A 21,941-nucleotide genomic window follows, 5' to 3' on the forward strand; every position below is an offset into this window, starting at 1 on the left:
ACTCAAAACTCTCTCTCTCTCTCTCTCTCTCTCTCCCTCCCTCCCCCTGTCTCTCTCCCTCCCTCGTTCTCTGTATCCCTCTTCTTCCTTCAAATGTCGTTATAAACGAGTTACGTCCGTTCCCTTGGACGTCGCGTCGTTATGAGTTCCACGTTTCACCGAACCGCTCTTCACTTATGGACGATGCCAGAGAGATATGCAATATCGTTCCATCTCCTGGTTTCAGTACGCTCGTGAGCAGCCAGCGGCGGTGCTTCTTTTTAATGGCGGAACATGCTCTTTCGCTTCAAAAATTACGCCTTTATTAGACGAATTAATTTTGCATTACCGTTGCATTCCCGTTCTGTTTGTTACTTTTACCACTTCTTTTTCTCGCCTCTTCCTTTCTACTTGCATGGTATAAATTTTTTAGACATTTTTTCATTCATTCGGGATATGTATAAGTGTGTGTGTGTGTGTGTGTGTGTGAGCAGGCACGACTGGCTCGTAGTCAGAGGAAATTGAATTTAAGATAAATGAATTTTTAATTAACACACGACCACACGGCCAGCGTGCCAGCGATCGATACGCAAATTTTAGAACGTACCGCTTTCTACAGTGGCCGCTATGAAATCGTGATCTTCGTTAAAATCGAACCAACGGAATTCTGCGCGGATACGAGAACCAACGAGGATTTCTTTTGATCGTCGTTATCGTCGTATCTTCGTCCATATACGCCGTCCATCAAAAACTAGAGGAACCGAGTCTTGGGAAAATATAACGTGCCTCTCTGTGGAAATTTTTGTGATGTTTCGCGTAAAGTAATTTCCGTCTCTTTATGGCTATGCAATTTATTTTCGTCTTTGAACAACAACGCATCGATGTGTTGATCTTTCAAGCCTGTTAGATTGCGGTTCTAAAAGTTGAGTGAAAGGTACATATGAAAAAGATGAGATGACTTTAATCTGTACCGCGGTGTCGATGTTTACATAAATATTTATGAACGTATGAATATAAAAGAATTCAGCGAAGTAATTACAAAACTGTACACGTATAAATAGTCTCTTGGATTAGACAGAAATGCTGAATTAACGCAACAAAGAGTAGACAGGCAGAAATTGTTATTTTCACTGACACAACCATTCTTGGCTGACGTTTCACTCGCAAACCAAAGATCAAGCTTTTTCTGCCTTTTGTTTGATATAATATCGGATCGTTGTGTTCGGTAATTGCTTTTTAACTATAACAAAGGTATACTCTTAACGTTTGAGTCGTTCCCGGTCGATTCGCATCTTTTTATCCTTAAAAAATTTCCTAAATTCAAGGAAAACACGAAGGAACGGTTATTAACGTTCGTGATTTCTCGTTTCAATTTTATATTAACGATCTTTTTATCGTAAAACGTTAAAAGCCTTTCCCTCGGTTGAAACTAAAACGAGATTGAGACGTAAAAAGTTAAAGAATCGTAACAGGATTCAGAGGATTATGAGAAAGGAAAAGCCATGATATTTCTACCGTTAACCCAGATCGATCTATTCGGACATTACAGTGTTCGAATACTTCTGTCATTCGACGTGGTTACCATCAATCTTGAATCGTTTCATGGAATGGGGAAATAGGGGTACGGAAGAGTAGGGGAATGAACGATATTAGCTATCCACCTGCTAGAACAGAACTTCGCTCGTAGTTTCTTTACCGTAGCGTACGAATAACGTCGACAATTAAACTACACTCCAGAGTCGCGGGAGTGGCCTGGCCGGAGTTATTAGCCTGAAGTGGCTTCTAACGATGCAAGAGCCGAGTACTTGCTGACTCGTGTCTTCGCACCCCCGATCAAAGCATTATGTCCAAGTACGGCCCCTCTGATATACTTCGAGTAGGATAACTTTCCCGTTACGTGCTGGCCGTCGTTCGTTCGACAATCGCGATAACCGAAGCGTTTAATCGGTTCTGAAAATCGGCGAACTGCGTTCCACGGCAGAATCTACGATCCGCGTAAGAATAACCTGCAGATAACGCACGCCTCCGTTTCTCTCGCAACTGTCTCCAATTTTTCTCGCGCTTTGAATTTCTACGATGATCGAGATCTACGCTTAATTGCTGGAAACATGTCAAACGATATTAGCATAGGCTAAGACTAGGAATGATTGGCGCTATCGAATCAGAAAGAAAATGTTCTCACTACGTGATTTTCTTCTTCGTTTGACGAAGAACCGCGAGAGAGATCATTTTTGGTGCACGAGTAACGCGAACGACGAGTTGGAGAAACATCAATTTATAGATGTTAGTCCATTTCGTGTTCCACGATTCCTGATAAATAATATTTCGTTGTTGCATTTTGTTATCTCGTGTGTCTTTGCATTTCGTGCGCTCTGGCGCGTTTGAATCTGCCTCGAGTCCATCGATAGCAGCAATCCACTCGTTGCAAACAGTCGTTGAAACCAAGATTCGCAATCACGGCAGAAATATCAGCACGAAGGAAGAAAGAAAAGCTCGTAGACGAAACGAGCGAGCGCGATGCGTTTTATTAGCAGAGACCCGGAACAGAGGGTGGTGAGAGAAATATGCAAAAATGGAGGAGGGACGGGATTTACGTCGCAATTAAACTGTCGCGTGTCGGGCGGTCAACGATTCAGCGAGCGGCGCCGTTTTTCCGCAATCAGCCGGCAGATTTATGCGAATTTTCGAGCGTTGAACGTTTCGTTTTGTTCGCAGGTGCAGCCGCGGCGGTGACATCCGCGGGTGGTCATGGATTCGACGCGCATTTACGCGGGCCAAGCTTCGTGATCGAGCCACCGTCAAGGGTGGAATTTTCGAATTCGAGCGGCGCCTGGCTGGACTGTACCGCGACAGGAAGTCCCCCGCCCAACATCGATTGGTCGACCGCGGACGGACATCCGGTGAACGACGTACCGGGAGTGCGGAGGGTGCTGAGGAACGGCACGTTGGTCCTTTTGCCGTTTCCGGCCGCTGCGTTCCGACAGGATGTGCACAGCGCGGCCTACAGATGCGTGGCGAGCAATTCCGTCGGTAGAGTGCTCAGCCGTGACGTCCAGGTCAGGGCAGGTAAGAAAATTACTAATAATGGATATGATGGTATGGAGAGTTTCTCTATTCGCTGGGACGAAGAGGCAATTTAATCCTTTGCAATCCTATTTTACGATCCTAGAGTCGATATTCTACGTGTGCCAGGAATTATTCTGTTTCGTTCGACTACTTTCCACTTCAAAATATATTTAAGATTACATCCATGCCTCGTAGTTTTAGATATAAACTATATTCCTTTGCGTTGGAATAGACTTCGGATATTTGCGCATTTGTGAGAAATTTAACTCCTTGGCATACATTTCATGTGCCATTGTAGACTTTGACGTCTCCGAGACGCGAAGAACTATTTTCGGCTGACGCCGAAAATCGTGCACCGATTCTGTTTTATTTAAAATGCTCGAGATGCTCTCGCCTCCTTTCTCCGCAACAGCACCGATAACAAGATGAATATCCCAGAAGATATGCTACGCAATTCGTCGGAACAGACCATCGCAAAGTGAGTGCCCAACTCGGCTACAAGCGAAACACTGGGCACATTTTTCTGAACATTAATAAAAAGGAACATCCTGCGAAGAGATGCCATGTGTGCGTAAAAAATAATATAAGAAACGAAACATCTTGGTAGTGAAGAAATGTCCAGTTCCTCTACATATTCGAAAATGTTTTGAAATGCATCATACTTTATAGAATTATTAATTTATTATTTTATAATGTTACTTAATTATTGCCCATTAACATTATGTATCAACCTGATTAAATATTATACAGCAATGTAAATTTCGAAATAAAATATTCTGTTTCTGAGCTCGCATATAACCGTTCAGTTGAGCCACATTAAATAATATTCTTCAGACGCATCAAATTCCAGTTTATTTGTACGTCAATGGATTAAAGATGCAGGAACGTAGAGGACGTATATAATAATCTAAAAGTACGCATAATAAATTTCTATTTATCTGTTGCTTTAGTTGTACGTGTAAAAGTACGAATTTACAGAATTTAAATATATCGATGAAGATACGTTGTTCGCTACAAAGATATTAAAATATCCAAGCACGAACAGATTCTGGAATTAGCTTATTGAATATTAACCAGTTGAATCGTTAATGGAATAAAATATGAAACGTCGTTCGGATTGCAAGGAATTATTTGCCTGTTAAATAAATGACTTTTGGCTATTTATAATGTTACACCGCTAGCACCAGATTCTGGCAAGCGCAATCTCGCTGAAACATCTCCCCCGTCTCTTTCTCTCCAACTTTCTGATCTACTTCTTTAGATATCTTTGGAATTCTTGCGTCTTCTTTTGTACCGCTTGCCTTTTCTTCTATAGTCAGCCTTTCGCCCTTGCACACCGCCGGAAATACTTACATACGTGACGTACTAGCTCGCAAGTACGAACAGATTTTCTCTCGATCTTACTTTCTCAATACTTTCTACACTTCTATCGCTATCTATTGTCCTTCCTTAAAACCCTACTTCGAGTCAACGTATTTCTGTCACGACACAAGCTTTGCCATAAAAATCTTTGATCTATCTGTATCGTTGCTGATAGAAGATAAATTCTGTGGTATATGTAAGTTCAGCGCTATTGGGGAAATGGTAGATGGAATTCGAATCGTTTCATTTGTTTGTTACGTAGCAGATAACAGAAGACATTTCTTGAGACAAAGATCTTACGCGTATAACTGACATCTGACTACTAAAAAGTCAATGTTCTATTTATGATTGACACGATAGAAGAGCATGATTCGCGGTTTCCCAGCTGCTCGAATATGTTTCTGTTAACGCATAGTCTCAAATTTGTTCTTCGTTTCTCCGACATAAAGGTCCGTCTACATTGTTCAAAATACGACGTCCAACATGGACAGCAAAATCTAAACAACCAACTACAATTTATGCGGAGCGAAAGAACACGATGCAAACGAGCGTTGATTACGCCGGGGGCGTTCGAATGAATAGGAGGAGCAATTAAAAAATCATTAGGAGATGCGTTGGTCTTGTTCCTCGAAGGAGGCAAGACACGGAATCCAGGCAAGTCCTGACGAAGGATGTTTTAAACCAGGCCGGATGCAGATGAGACGCGGCCAGGCTTTCTCCGTGTGGAGCTCAGTGTAATTACCTCTTTAAAAAAAAGAGTGAAAGACAGAGAGATAGAGAGAGAGATAGAGTGAGAGAAGAGGGGAGGAAAAAAGAGAAAGAGGAAAAAAAATGCAATCTGAATGCAAATCCGTGGCAGCTGCGAGGTCGGCCCGACGCTTTCAGGATTGCCAACTACTCCCTCGCGGCTATAAAGTTCTGGCCGGGACGTGTGGCCGTTAATTAAAACTTTACTTCCTGCTTTCAGTTTAACAAAAGAAATTTCTATCCCGAACTGGCTCGACTGATCCGAATCGGAAGTTTTCGCAGCCCATCGCATAGTTCAGGATCGAAGGAAACCTACAAACAGCAAACGTATCGATACTGTTTCGCTTCGTTTCATTGGATGGTCGTTGTTGTCGCGTTTATCCCGAGAGAAGAAACGTTCTTCCTGCTTTAAGGACGACATAAGCGATTTAGGATGAATCGGGATAAAACGAAACGCGTCATCATCGATCGATGAGAATGTGTGTAATTAAAGAAAAGAGGGGGAAGAGCAGAGAGAAACGCGGAAGAAACAAGCGCGTTTCGTTCTCAGCTTGTCGATCAACTTGTTATTTAACTTTCAGGTGTCGCGATAGTAGAAGCCAGGTCAGAAGATGTACGATATCTATATCATAGTAAATAGTAGTTAAGTGGAGAACTTCGAGAATGCGTATCGTAGCTGGCGAATGTACCAGTGTGCAAATGTGAGAAGGTCGTTATACCGAATTTTTAGAGGACCTCGAATTTCATAGTCTCGGATCATACGACTTCAAATTGTTCATTCGCACGTGGAACATGACATCCAGCAAGTCCAACCTTAAACACGTAGAACCTCGAGTTTCATAGTGTTTCATACAATTATTAAGCTCGCCAAGTTTGATCCTAGCATCGCAGAGAGAACTTTAAAAGTTTATATTTTAAACCACCAACAGCACCACGCTACAGAATGCTTTTAAGCTTTACCAGAGCTACCTATAAACGTAAGATCTTGCGCTCGAGACGACACTTCTTAGTTTCTGGAGATGTGCTTCCAGGAGAGGACGGAAATCTAAGATTCGAGGAGCAGAATTCGAAGTCAAGGTATAAGCTCGCGTATCTGGAATCTAAGATTAATTCGAAATCAGGATCTAGCATTCGAAACGCATTCTTTCACGTCGTAATAGATGTTCAAAGTCTTACGATCTCGATCTTATTGATCTCGGAATTTGCTTTAGCGAGTTTCGTAACTGTCGGCTATTGAAGTCGAGAACTTGAGACCTTTGGCATGATTTTGACGTGTTTCGCGTCTCTGAAACTGTAGAGATTACACGATCCAGAGATTGGTCTGAAGGGATCTTAGACCGCGTGTTATGAAGTTCGAGATCCTTTGACTTTGACTACATTGGTACGTCAAGGTTGAGACTCGGTTTCGAGACCTCGAATCTTTCTCAAAGTTTTATTCTTCGATTACAGCTAATGTTAGTGATTTGAGACATCAATTTTATCGCGCGAGAGTGGGAGAAAGACTTGAAAGAAGAAAATAGGTCAAAAAACTTTCAACGTTTACGCCTACCGTTACTGTTTTTATATTTTGTACCTTGTAAAAAATTTATCTAGATTTTAACGTTTTAAGTTAGATTTTAAGTTTAAGTCTCAATTTCGTTTTTTGAACGAAATAAAATTCTGACAAATACGATTTAATGAACGCAATGATTACATTTTTGGTGTAACTAACTATATTTTTGTCGAAGGATCGCACTGTTGCTGACATTGTGTCGTAAAGACCTTGGAATTTGTATCATACCTTAGGCAAAACACGTCTTGGGCGAGTGAACGTAATACAAAGACTATTTGCCCAATTTGAATATGCAAATAGCTGTAGACCAACATAAGCAACAGTGCAATCTGTTTAACTATAGGAGGGCTATTACGTGAACTAATCGGTCAATCTACTGCATTTCTCACCAGACGTTGTATCGGATTACCATTCTCATTATCTTCAATTAACAGTATAGTTTAAAATTAACGCGAGGAAGAAGTTAGGAGACGAGGGAAATTAAATACGCTAGATACGCAAATTACTTCTTTTTATTTCATCGTTTGACTTTGTCGTCTAATTTTCTCAATATTTATCTCTTTCTGACTATTAGTTTCACCGATGCACGATGGCCAAAACAACGATAGTTTCGTTTCGCTGTACCTTTTTGTTTTTTATATCTACTTCTTACATTCGCACGATCCTTTTTAACTATTGCTATTAAAGTTAATTCTTAACGCAATATTATACGAATAACGCGTCTAACTCCAAAGTAGAACAGTTCGTAGTCGCATTTTTCTGATCGCGTTTCTAACGATAAAATTATCGATTCGAAAATATTATTCGAGTACGAATTTTTCATACTGTTTATAATCGTACAAAAATCCACTTATTTCCATTTATTTTCGGGCGCTAGTTTAAACAACGCAAGTTACGAACGAACCATAGAAGACTCTTTGACGCGTCGGTCGTCTAACGAGAAAGGGAGCTTGGAATCGACATACATTTTTAAATTGACACGAAGAACTATCGAATAAAAAATAAAATAAATTAAACAAAAAAGACAATTGCTTTGTTTTACATCGATCAACTTTATCATTTAGTATCCCCGATATCAATTTCCCTGTTCGCAACAATAAAAAATTTAATTGACTTCGCCGTACGATAATCAACGCGACACTACAATTTTTACTCGCGTAACCCACATTTACTGGTATCTGCCTTCATCTGCAGTGGAAACAACGCAAACGACGATCGAACCGAAAAAATTCCTCTCTCCGATCAAACGAACTAACCCCCATCGCGCGGCAATCACACACCGCGCGGGTTTCTATGTGTAACCCGCATCCTTCGCCAGCTACAGCGAGATTCCAATTTCGAATCGCGTTCGACGCCCGTCGCGTTTAAGTGTTTTCATTTCCAGAAGAATCTCTATTGCAGCGTCGAGTTCGCGTCGTTCGATCAGCGCGTTATTAGCTTCTCCAGGGACACGTTAAACATTCGACGATACGAGGCAACGCGAAAAAGCATGAGAAGGGAATTGCGAGGAAATTCGAGTCCTTTGAAAAATTGATGAAATATCGTAATATGGGTAACGTGGCAGGCCGCCGAAGGCGCGACTATCGAGCGAGAACGCGACAATAAGCGAAGAAAAGAGATAAAAAGGTGTTGACGGAGACAGGGAACGAGTTTCTTCGTTGGACGGAAGGTTGCAACGCAAGAAAACGATGGAAGGAAGAAATTCAGCATGTTACAGGGACGAAAGGCGCGAGAGGAAGAGAGCGTTCGTCGGCGTCGCCACGTCGCGTCGGCGTGTCAGAACCGGTTGCAGCGTCGCTGGCCGTCGCCCTTGGAATTTCCACGTAAATAAAATCTCCGGAAGAGTATAGTGCCTCTCGAGCGGCTGGGCGACGGTAGAAACAAAAAAGGAAAGGAGAAAAACGAGCGGCAGACGTCGAGGACGAGGCGTTCGTTACGCTCGCGTCGCCTCACGCCTCGCCGCTTCCCCGACGTCGACGTCGAGATTCACCCGATTGTCGACGACGAGTAACGACGTGACACCCTGTATATAAGTCTACGTACATGTGTACAATGTATACGTTACGCGAGTGAACGCGGGATAAGGGCGACGCGTGTAACGTAACGTTTTAATTACCATCGACGCAAACTATCGCTGCGCGGCATCCTTTCAACGCGAGTAGCACTGGGTCGAAAGTTTGGATTAATAGAACTCTAGATTGTTCTCTGAATCGCTGCTAAGGTTGTTCGCTGAAGGTTTTGATTTAAACGACAGTAAAATTGTTGATCAGTTTTGTCGGAAACGTTTTGCAATTATGGAATTTGAAGAAAAATATTCCAATCGAAGAGATAACGTAGAATTGTGATACTTACGCTGTAGTAGTAGTATGTAGCTGTAATATGAACTTTGTGGATTGAATTTGCCCAAGGAGAAACGATGGGAAATAGGGGAGAACTTTTATGAATCTCTTAGCGATGGTTAAAAATGATATGCTTATGATATCAATGGATTTGGGTAAATGAAATGAGTCGAATATATTTTTAGATATGATTATTTAATTCATACGACGTTAATTTACAGTACCATGGCATAAGGTTATTGATAAATCTGAATTATTGTTCTGAAAACTTAGTATGTTAATCGTTTAGAGATTTAACGCTTTTGAGTTTTGTATTTATATCCATATTTATATTCATATGTTGAAATGCTTCCTTGAAAAGTTGGTTTATCGATGAAGAATATTATTTTAATACTAGTTTATTTTCTTCGTGTATTATTTAATTTATTTTAATAGTATAACTTTGTCTCTGTGTTTATCAAGCAAAATTACAGTCATAAATCTTCCCACTGGAATTTTAACGCTTTTGAATTTTGTAGTTGTATCCATATTTATATTCATATGCATAAATGTTTCCTTGAAAAGTTGGTTTATCGTTGAAGAATATTATTTTAATATTAGTTTATTGCCTTCGTCTATCATTTAATTTATTTTAGTAGTATAACTTTGCCTCTGTGTTTACCAAGCAAAATTACAGCCATAAATCTTTCCACTGGAATTGTATACAACCGCAAATGTAACTTTACGTTTATTTGTTCACAGTGGTAGCCCAGGCATACAAAGTCGACGTGGAGGTGATCGGAGGTGCATCGAGGGGCTGCACCGCGGTGTTACGATGTGTCGTTCCTAGTTTCGTGAAAGATCTGGTGCGCGTGGTATCCTGGTTGCAGGAACCATCGTTCTACATTTATCCTTCTCTACAAGGAGGTAAGAGATTTCCCCTTTTTACATAGTTGTTTTCATTTTATACTCGCAATAGTCAAAGAGAAGATATCGTAGCGCATTCGAATCGTTCAAAGGTACGTTCAGTTATAACTTGGTTAGAATCTTTCATGGCATTAATAAAAAAATAATATGAACTACGTAAAATATGCAGCGATACTTGATAATCATGTTCGATGATATTCATCAACAGATTAAGGAATTCTACATACGGTACAGTAAAATATTTTTATTAAAAATGATGGAATACCTCGAAGATATATTCAATGAGGTAGTTTTTACTTCAAATATTGTAAGCTTTAAAATTGAATTAAACCGAGTCAAACAGAATTGAAACGACTAGTTACAGATATTTCATTACAATTACTAAAATACATGTAGAGATTTTTGTCAAAATTAATGCCGAGTTTTATCGAGAAAGGAACATAATTACATGCACTTTGCTATTCTATCTCTTTATCTATAATCTTCCATGTACCATTCTACAGACGCTTCTGCGCTCTTCTTCCAAGTAATATTAGAAAACAGCGTTAACAGTAATTCATTCTCGAGGATACCATTGCCTAAACAAAAAACCATCCTCCCTTTCAAAAGCCGCGCGAGAGTGTATACACCAGGAAGAATATGTACGGCTAATAGCCGCGCTGGTTGAGTTTGCGGCAGTCCCCGCTCCCGAACGCTATTATTCTATATGAAAAGCAGCGCGCTATCATATAATCGATAATTTCGCCTATCTACCAAAATGTAATATTCCGCGTAGCGGTCGCTCGCGTGGTAGGAGGTGGTAATAAAAGCCCAAGGGACATTCCATTGGCGCAGATGCAGCAACACGCAGCCGATAGGTGTACGAAGCACAAAGCATGAAACAAGAAGAATTATACCGCCACGTTCTTGCGGTAGAACAGGGAAACACTGAGACGAAAGAGAGGATACTGTGGAGGAACGGAGAGCGGAGATGGCAAAGGTTGTAGGAGCGATTTTCACGTAGGTAGAAGGTAGCACGAGGTATAATAGCCAGCTGGTGGCATTGCTTACTAGGACTAAAATTTAATATCCGGCCACGGGCGTACAGCCGGCCGGTACAGTGAAATTTAATATCCACAATAATCTTGCACCACCGTCCCGCGGCGTTGCTGTAGGTCGCGGAGAGATCGTCGAGGACATCGACCTCGTAACGGTCGAGCGACTCGCTCATTAATAGTCGTAGAAATTAATTGGATTTAAGAACGTCGTCGGCTGGTCTTGCTTTTTCCCTGAGCCTCTGTCTCTCTCTCACTCTCTCCTTCTTTCTCTTGCTATTCTGCCGTTGCGACGACACGCATTGAAAAAGATGATACCCGGTAATTAAAACGTAATATCACGTCGGTTCGCGCGCTATTAATTAGTAAGCTTAATTAGTAATCCTTTTAATTGGACACGACACGCCGTTGTTAATGCCGTTTGAGGATGATCTTGCAATCTTCCGCGATTTACCTTACTCATCTCACTGATAATTATTTCCCTTCTACTTGCCTATTTTTCGTCTTGTTGATCCGTCGGGTTTGTTCTTTTCGTTTAGATTCCTTCTTGTTTAGATTTTGGTGGACACGCGCTCTGGCAAACTGTCGTTCTGTCCGACGAATTCGTCAGGATCATAAAATGTAGTATAGTACATTGTATCGAGCGATAGGAATAAAGAACGTCCGACCGACATATGTAGATTCTGAAATCAGTTCGTTCCACGTTACGTCGAGTCTCGATGCTTGGACAAATTTTATAATTACGCAGAACATTGAGAAAAGCATATTCGCCGGCGATAACGGGAGTCGATGAAAAAATACAGAGCTGGCTGGTATCCAACGAGCATCGTCTTTCGGTTTTCGAGTGACGAACGACGGGATAGCGTAACTTTTATACGACCATGGAAAAAAGACGACAGTAAAAACACACGTCGTCCTCAACGAGAAGATATTGGCACACCGTGAACCGTCCCTGTTATCGCGTGATACATAAAATTCCTTGTATGTCGCTTTGTTTTTAACGAACCTCCAGGTCTTTCCGGGTATAATTTCTTTCCTTCTTATGTTTCCTCCTCCTTCTTAAAATTTCTTTTTACGATACTATCGGCGCTCAGAATACTTCTAAGATGCTGTTTCTTTAAAACTTAGTGACCTTACATCTGATGACGCATTCGTCAAATCGATTTCCTGAAAAAGTTAATTAGCCTTCAGCGAGTAGTCGACCGACAATGCAAATTGAAACTTTAAGGAACGTATCTTGGAACAAAACCCATCGTTAATGCAGCTCGATGAAATTAAAAGATTGAAGGTAAAAGATTGACCATTTATAAATATTCGTATGAACAATGAGAATAGGATTCAACGGAAACTACCGAAGATCGGTTCGAGATAAAAACGTAAATTTAAGCAAACATCGATTATATTACGAATTTAATTATATCAGAGAATTTAAAACAGGTGAGATGGAAGGTCAAATTCTCGTATTCCTCAGGATTTACTGGCACAAAATTTCGTAACCTACGCTTTGAGCATACCAATTTGCCGAATCTCTTTTGATTCTTGGCACGTTTCACGTATTGTCTGTTAGCGCACTTGTCAGCATAGCTATTTAGAAACCCATATCTTCGACATGCAAACATTCGAAACGAATAGTCTATTTCACGGAATCGGAGACCATATAGCAGAGACATTATGGGAATTGGGACTGATGGAAAGCACTTGGGAGGTGCGGGTAAATGCGGAAGGCACCGCCATGGATTAAGCGACTGTCAAAGATACTGTCTTTATTCCTACTGATGTATAACGCGCTTTAACTATTAAAACGTCTACAGAGATCGACTATCGTCGATGGATCCGTCTCATTTGCGTGAGATTTGGCGTAGAAATAAATTGGTTTACGCGATGGAAATAGAAATTAATCGAAAATCGATACTTCATTTCAAATCAGATTGTACATATGTAGCCTGTTAAACGAAATGGCTCTAGAGCAAAATACTTCTTCTTCGTCAACTACTGTTAAATTAAAAGTGAAACGTTAATTTATTGTATTTACAATAGACGAGTACGTGGAAGGAGTTTCATCGACCATAAAAAATTTATTTAGAGAAAGGGATATGTTAGGATATTAAATTATCTCCTCGTTGGTTAGAACATATTTAGGGAAAAGTGTCTTGTTTGATAAAATATTTAGATATCCTTCACCTCTAATCAACGACATATTATAGATTTCTAATACATTTTTGGATATATTAAACATTGATGGACACGTGAAAAGATTTATAATTATACGTTTTAATAGAACTAAAATGCTGTCGCTTAGGGAGAATATAGGATGAAGATTTTGTCGAATGCATCGATATCGTGATCTTAAAATTTTATAATATTCGGTGTAAAGTTTATCTATTTTAGACAGCAAAGTTCTTAATAGTGAAAGTATAAAATATATTTGAAAGACCCGAGACTATATGTATAGGGAAGTAAGTACATGCTTTGGAAGTGATGTTCTGACGGAAGGCACCCTAGTGGCTAATATCCAAGGGGAACCGCTACAGATCAAAGTGTCGCGAATAATGTCTTCGTTCCTCCATATTTACGATCTGTCGTGTCGACTATTTCTGATACCAATTCACCAATATTGTATCGAAGTACACCCTCGGATATCGACAATCTTAACTGACGAAAGTTATTTTTTCCAATTACGAGTTCTAGCGAATAACATCCCTTTTTAGGATTACCATTATATCGAGTAATAGTGCATAAACTACAATTTTTTTTTATAAACTTAAATAGAAACTTATATCTGTATACTCTTGTTTAAACATTTCGTTTCTAACTTTTGACTCGTATTTCGTCTCGTTAAATTTTCACTCGTTTTGCTTTCTTTGTTCTTCTTTCTTCTATCCCGAGTTTCCATAATATATAGCGTAAAATTAAGTATAGTGGACTATTCGATAATGTACATAATAAAAGACGACGTGATAATCTTGAACAGGCAGAATTTCTGCATAATCTCTAAAAGACAAACATAAAATCGTCCATTATTGTTCTAACTATTATACTTAGCTTCTCGTATGTTTAAAAAATATATTAAAAGCAATATATTAAAAACAAAACTCTCCGTTTCTTTTAATTGCTTCCTGTCACAAACGCAGCCCACGTTTGTGGTCTTTGTAAACACCGTGCGAAGAGGAATGTAACAAATCTAGTGCAAGATCTACAATATCATTCGAATCGAGACAGGAACGTGTACAGCGTTCCGAATGTTCTCGAGAAATTAAATTTCACCGAGTTCTTTTGTCTGTTGTGTTCCGCTTCCGTGGTTCGTCTAAACTCGCTAGACGGAAATTCCATTTTCTGTCCGGAATCATAATGCTTTCGATACAAATCGAAACAATACAAACTTGCACAAGATGCGATCTGATAAGTAAACGATTAAATTCTCTAGAAATTCATTCGAAAATTACAATAAAATAATTTTGTACAAACGTGCGTTACTTCAAAAATGTTTTCGCATAGTTGTTACATTTGCTCCGGGTTTAATAAAAATTAGTTCGCATCGGGCTTTTGCTAAACCAATAACTGTATTTCCCAGTTCACGATTCACGGAACAGTATTATTTTCCAAACTGAAGGTATTTTAAAAATGTTCACTTGTATATACAATTCGATTTATTTTCCAGTTAAAGAATATTTTACGTTCCACCTGATTCCTTATACCGTCAGATGATAAATTTTTCCACGCAAATTTCAATTATGTTTAATTAACCGTTTTCATTCGTCGCTACTTGTACCGTATTTATGCCAATTTACGAGAAACTTTGAAGGTAAACACGTGCAAAGTGCACATAATATGTAAAGATGCATAAAATATCCGAAGATACTATGTTCAAAAAACATGAATTTGCATAAATATCATCAGTCTTCATTTATCATAATATATCAGAAACTAGCAACTTCGGATTAAAGAACATACAGAAGCTCGAACAAGAACTTGCCAGCCTCCTTTCATTGCGTTTTCTCCTTTAATTCTGAATGACCCTATAAACGTTATATCCTGTACGTTTCCATTAAATCTATCCCTATACATCTATCAGGATCAGCCCGCAATTAATTCCACGTGCATATTTCATCCATGTACACTGTACACGTGTGCAGACACAGTCGCGTGAGGATTACCGCCATGTCCACTGTCACGAATTCTTTGACAAGCCAACGTTTTTCCAAAGAGGATTGTCAAACGTTTATTCGCGAACACGCACGAAATTGTCGCGCGAAACGAGCGAGAAGTTTTAATTGCTTCGCGTACGAGCTCGCCGATAGAATCGTCTTCGTGAAACGATATTGTTTGAACACACGGCTCTCAAAAAAGGTTACATGCTTTTGCAAAGTTGATGCTTACGACTCGTTAAAGGCGCGCGCGTACATTGACAAAACGGTATTGGTACAATACGGTTCCGCGTTTCATTGTTTTCAGCGTGCAAACGTGTTGTTAATTTTCTTTATTTCTCCTTCTCCCATTTTGTGTCCTTCCTCTCTTTTCTTTTATCTTTTCTTCCTGTCCTTTTTGTTTGTAATTTAATCCGAACGTTCGAACAGAAAATGGTGCCGGTGTATAGAACAGAAAAAGTTTGTAAATGGAGCGCGCAAATTTAACATTCGTCGATTAAACGAAAGTGTTCGTTTCGATGGTTTTTCAGAGAAATCGACGGGAAATTGTGCGAATTAATTGCTCGCATTCGAACAGCAAATAATATAAAAAGGTTAACATGATGTATTAAAACAGAGGAGCAAAGGGATTTCGGTGTAACTGGTCAACTGAATGAATCATTCGAACTTGAACGCAGATATTTTATCTTTGAAAGGAAGATCTTCCTTCGCATTTCTCTTGATTGCGTTTTTTTTTTATTTTTTATTTTTCGAGGACACGAGCATTATCATTTCATGCGTTTCTTAATAGTTCACCGTTTTATATGTGCATTTAATAAATATCACATTATCGCTCGTCCAGTATCGTACAGGTATCTTTTTATCCATCTAATAAACATTAAAATTCTATAAACTATTTCATCGTCTCTTTTATAATCTCTTATATCCTAAAACAATTAATTTTATGCACCTGGAACGTGACCGTTTTAAAAATTGTTTGATCAGCCTTCTCCTAACTTTCCATACCCTGAAACAATTAATTTATCTTGCACGTTATATAGACATCTTTCTGTTGACCTAATTAATATTAAAATTCTGCCAATTATTCGATCATCCCTCTTATACCTTCCTATTAATTAATTTCCACGCAGATGTTACGCAAATATCTTTTCACCCCTTGAATAAACGTAACAATTCATCAAATTACTTACCGTTTTTAACTTCACAACGCATTCAGCCGTTCTCTCGCGCCTCTACAGCAACTCCCTCACAAGCAGCAATCCCGTATTTCTTGCTGCCTATATAATATTAAACCGCCTTTGTTCCCCATCTATGGTCGCTATATTTCTGTAAGCGTAACATATCCATCTTACTAATAGCGCTATGGTCAGACTGCACGTAATTCGAGGCAACCTCCTCCGTCTCGTGCATACATACGCGTATGTACATCGTGTACATGGTCACGTACATACGCAGTCTATCTACGTTGAATAGATCCGAGAGGACAGGGTATAGGTAGTAGCATCGAGTGTGATACCGAAACTACATAACCCATCCAAGCCGGCTGACTTGGCCGACAATCGCTATTTAGCAGGGCCGCTTATCTCTGCCGGTCTTAGCTGTGCTAATGTCTCGTAGCCGAATTTGCGTTCGAACGTAGACGCAATAACGTAGAATCTTGGATAGGGATACGGAGGTAGCGTGTACTACGCGCGGCTAGAAATTTCGTTAGCGGGACCAACAAACACGAAGGTAAGAAACTCGCGATTACTTGTAAAAATCTTCATCGATTCAACGAAGCCACGGAAACAGAATGAAAACTGTTGAGAATTGTGGATCTTAATTGCCGAAATAAAAGTAAAGGAACGCTAAGGTTACACTTAGAATTCATATTAAAATAGTTTTAGATTTATTTAATAAACCATTTCCAAGATCTTCCTCGATATACGTTTGCACGCATCTCAGCACTTTCTTTGTCTCACCATCTTCCATACCACACTGCCAACGGAACAGTTACATATATCCGTTTTTCGAGACGCCGCGCACGCACATACTTCCGCACACTCGTATTCACATACATGTGTCACTACTACGCGGCCATTCTTGTCTAGCACATAAAATTGTACAAATCTCAATAAAAACGAAGAGCGAAAAACACACCGTACAACGTGGAAGGAAAGGGGAACAAAAAGAAAGACGAGAACTACTAATGGAAGAACGACCTCTTTCGTGCAAGATAATCATATATTCGAAAGCCATGTTAAAGATATCCGGACGTGAATAGGGGTTTTCGTAAAACGACTGCGAATGTTTAGGATAACTACCGTCATTAACGTTGCTCGGGCTTATCTAAGGAACGAGCACCGGCTTAAGCCGCACGGGGCAAGAACGGCGAGGTAGTACCTCCGCCAGTCATCCAGAACAGACCGCTGGAAATCCCGGAATTAGCATAATTATCGTTACGGTAAAACCGTTCGCCGGTTCACCCACGAAAATATCACGAAACGTTGATGATAGCTCGTTCATCGATGGCACAGAGTAGTTATCAAAGGTAATTCCGAATCCGCGTGCCACGTTTTTTGAGAAACGTCGACGCCGATTATAAATTATCGCCGCGCACGCCAGTTATGAATAATACGGAGGTTAAAAAATTTCTCGTTATATTTCTGCCATGTACGAAAGAGTGTCACGCAGAGGATGCTCTGCAACGTATCACAAATCCCACTATCGTCGTATCTCGCGTTAAATAATTCACCGAACGTGGAGCTATTTGCTCCGGGGACGATATAATCGCGTTTAACACCGCGGGGAAGATAGACTTCGCCGTTTTCCGGATTGCAAAACGTCTACTCGATAGCCCGGTCATGTTCTGGTCGTGATGAAAGCTTTCGGACGCGAATCGCGTCCAAACGTATGGCGACTCCGATATTATACCTCGTATCGAGGATATTCGCAACAGTTTCTGAAAAGAGAGTTCCATTCGACGAATCGATACTTTTGTTTATTAGATTCGACGAACGATCTATAGCTAAAATTATCGTAGTTGTTTTATTACGAACGATCGTTGTTATAGGTCGTTGAAATTAATGGATATCGTTGTTTAGTGTCTGATAAATTGAAATTTATTGCTACAAATGATTATAACTAAACATTTATGAGAAATGTATAGAATACGCGTAACACGCGGATATATAATATAACGTAACGAGAAACTACGACGATAAGAGGCAATAAATGATACGAAAACATAAATCTCGTTTTTATTATTTGCGTTGCAGATGGGAAGTTTCACCTTTTACCAACCGGGGAACTTCTGGTCCACAGCCTGGAGTTCAGCGATCAAATACACGGATACAGATGTCGAACGATGCATCGTCTCACTAGACAAGTGGTAGTGAGTTCCGTGGCCAACGTAAGGATAGCAGGTAGTAATTTTCACTCCGGTGGACAGGCCGATTTTTCTTATCGTCGGGAAATTTCCGAGGTTTTTTCCAATTACCCGCCGCATTAATCGACCCTCTCTCGAACGATTCTTTTTTTCCCTTTTTTTTTTTTTTTTTTTTTTGTAGATCACAGAGGGGTGATGCCGCCGGTGATTCTTGAAAACTCCGGCGTTGTTCACGTCGCGCAAGATGAATCAACGTCGTTAGTCTGCGTAGCGCAGGCCTGCCCTACTCCTGAATATCGGTGAGTTTTCCATTTATTTCGATAGAGATACCTTAGCTCTTTACCTATTACGAAGAGTTGTTATAAAGAGTATAAATTTTATTTTACATCGGCGAACTTTTGTTTAGATACGCAGGATCTTTTTAATCGCATTAACGTGAATACATAAGATTTGTGTAAATTAAATTATAAGCTTATATCGTTTATTTAAATTCTTACTTTACATTTAATATTTGCAATGTGTAGAATACTTGGAGATTTAAGTAGCATATATACATGTATAATCGCAATAATCATGACTCCCGTTTGTCATCTTTAAAAGAAATATTTCTTTTTTCTATTGCGATATACAATATAATCTTTTTTTTTTTTATTCTCTTCGTTACAACCAGTTGTACGTAACAGAGACCGTACGATTTTTCCGTCGCTCTAGAAACTAATGATTGGTTAGTACTACTGTGTCTGTCGCGAAGGACTCATTCTACTAGTCAACGTACGAATATCGAGCAAGACTTTGATTCTTTACTTCGTATTTCCTAAATTATTTAATATGATTTATGAAAATCAGATATAGGAATATCTTTACTATTAAGGAATCAATATTTTATACTCACGAAAGGTAAATTAAACAATAAAAATGTCGAAAATCAAAACATGTAGGCGACTATACACCGACGTGCGTCCAAAATGCCGGAAATTCTCCAACTATCTAGCAATCTATATCTATATATAATGATAAAACAGTAGAAGGATCGTGTCTGTATATTGAATAACAGAGAAACAGTTATCCAGAAACATTTCATAAGCTATTGTGTCTAGTTCTTTCAATCTTTGTCTGTCTGTTTGTTTGTCTGCTTATACTCGCATCGTGTAAGAACTATTGAACAAGTTTTGCTGGGATTTTCTCCGTTCTATATCTTAGTGTCCGCGAAAGAAAATAGAATATGTTCCATCTCGATCCGTTTTCTAGAAGCTGAGAAATAGCTGGCGTTCGAGTTGTCAAGCTACGATGGTTATTATTCACGTCGTATTTGTTCTGAAATCCAACCATTTGATAATTTAATACTTTTTACCACGGAGAACAATTTAACTGTTGGTATGAAAAATATGCAGATATTTCATTCGTAAAAGTTCATCCGTTTAAAAATTCTTCTGTATATTAATAGTCCACGGGAACGAAATTGCGGCGAAAGGCTATTTATGGAACGAAAGACGCAGCTCAATTGATCGAGCTATATATGTACAGTCTTTGTCCGTGAATTGTTTGGCAAATATAAATTAAATCATAATACATCCAAATAATCATGGGAATAATTACGCGTAATCGAAAACCGATGGCATGTTGCATGGTAAATTTAATGTTACAATTATCATTACAAACGATATAAACGAATTTAACGCTGTAATTGCGGGACATTGGTCGTTGCGAGTTCAAAGCGGCGGAAAACGAAGCATCCATAAAACGGAAACACGAATTCTCGCGTAAATCGAGCGTTCACCGAGGAGTATAGCTTTTCCTAGTGATACGATTACCGTCACGATGCAAGATATGAAAATTCATCGATCTTTCGAGGATTGTGTATAGACGTAATCCTTCGGAATACGACCTTTTAATCTCTGTGTGATACGATAAATCTCTATGTGTCCACCGTTTGGGTTCTCCACCTTTATCAATTTTTAAAAAACGATAAATCAACGTACAACTGTGTAAATCAACTACGATCGACATACACATTTACCCTCGCCGAAGAACTACATAGGTTGAAGACAAACGTCTCAAAGTTCAGGTACAAAGAAAATTCTTCCATGCCAATGGAATGGCGATAAAAGCGTAACGTACAAAAGAAGCAGAAAAAACAACGCACGTTCTAATCTGGCTCTTTAATCTAAAAGAAAAATGCGAGCCACGTTTTTCAACGTCGAAAAGTGGATCGAAACAAGGATGAACGAAAAGACAGTCAGAGACAGGAAAAGGAGGATCGAAGGCAGGAATATTCGAGATAGAAGGTAAGTAAAGAAATAAGGACTGGGCAGGACTTTGATCGAGGAAAAGTGGAAGCACTCGAACGTGAAGCTCCGCGAACGGAGCACAATCGGAAACTCTCCATGTCGCTCACCGGGTCTTCGAGGAGCCTTCTGCTCTACAAAGTTTTTCTCTCCGTTCTCTCTCTTTTTCTCTTGGAATTTCTGGATCTCCTTTTCCTCGACCCAGGACCACGGGCAGATGCATGCACCGGACAAGAAACATCTGTAGAGATGAAAATTTATTGACGATATCGCTAGCCAGCATGGCGTGCCAAGACATTTTGCGAACGATATGCTTGAACAGTACTTACATGCTTCACCGATACCAATCCATTCGACTGAAATAACGAGGTGAACTGGTTTTATCGCGTGATTTAGGCTCGGCTACGGATTTACGAGTGAAAGCATTTTTAACGCGTTGTGTTCTATCTTGTAATAACGAGGCAATGGATGTTTTAGCGATCGAAGCTGTACGTTTTTTAATAATAATAATTTATTTCATTAACGACGACAATGATGCTAATAATAAGAAGAAGAACAGTGGTAACGGTAATAAGGAACGTACATAGAGTACCGGCACGTTTGACTAAAAATTAAGGACCATCTTTTAGAAAACAATTGTCAGTAAGCGAGGAAACAGGCGATGAAGCGAAAAATTTGAAGAAAATTATTAAGAAAAGGGATTGTATCTTCTTCAAAAATTGTTTCCAATAGTGATACATCTAGTAACTTAAAGTGAGACTACGATGTAATGTTCAATAGACAAATTAATGTTTTTCAAGACTCGTGTAATTACAAGAAATTTCAGAAATTTAGTAACTCTAGTTTCATTCATTATATTATATTACATTGTATCATATTATGAAGATTTATGTAGAATTCTGTAAAGAAACATTGTTTTAGTAGACGTGTAACATGTGGCTATATGTATTGTAACACGTGGCTGACCATACATTCATCTTATAAATTAGCACGCTCCTACACCATCCATTATTCCAAAACACGACGTAAGCAGGAGCAATCAATCGAAACTAGAAACGCTCGGTTTCTAACAACAAACTTGCTGCAATTTACCTGCAGTCAGACCATGTGCGAATCGAGATAGCACGTATTTACCATGAAACTGATCGCGCTACAAGCG

The 21,941-nt window shown here is 39.4% G+C and overlaps 1 protein-coding gene across 14 annotated transcripts in view; it reads left to right on the forward strand.

Annotated features, from left to right (window-relative positions):
* Nucleotides 1-21,941, forward strand: part of Dscam2 (Down syndrome cell adhesion molecule 2) — a 120,482-nt gene that overhangs the window by 73,633 nt on the left and 24,908 nt on the right. For all 14 annotated transcript variants that reach the window (XM_072010006.1, XM_072009926.1, XM_072009917.1 and 11 more), the window contains exons 2-5: nt 2,695-3,045; nt 9,787-9,951; nt 18,388-18,534; nt 18,679-18,796. In XM_072010006.1, the coding sequence (XP_071866107.1) occupies nt 2,695-3,045; nt 9,787-9,951; nt 18,388-18,534; nt 18,679-18,796 (781 nt within the window). The remainder of the gene's footprint in view (nt 1-2,694; nt 3,046-9,786; nt 9,952-18,387; nt 18,535-18,678; nt 18,797-21,941) is intronic.

This window comes from Bombus fervidus, chromosome 1 (assembly GCF_041682495.2).
Source record: "Bombus fervidus isolate BK054 chromosome 1, iyBomFerv1, whole genome shotgun sequence".
In the NCBI taxonomy this organism is placed as follows: Eukaryota; Metazoa; Arthropoda; class Insecta; order Hymenoptera; family Apidae; genus Bombus; species Bombus fervidus.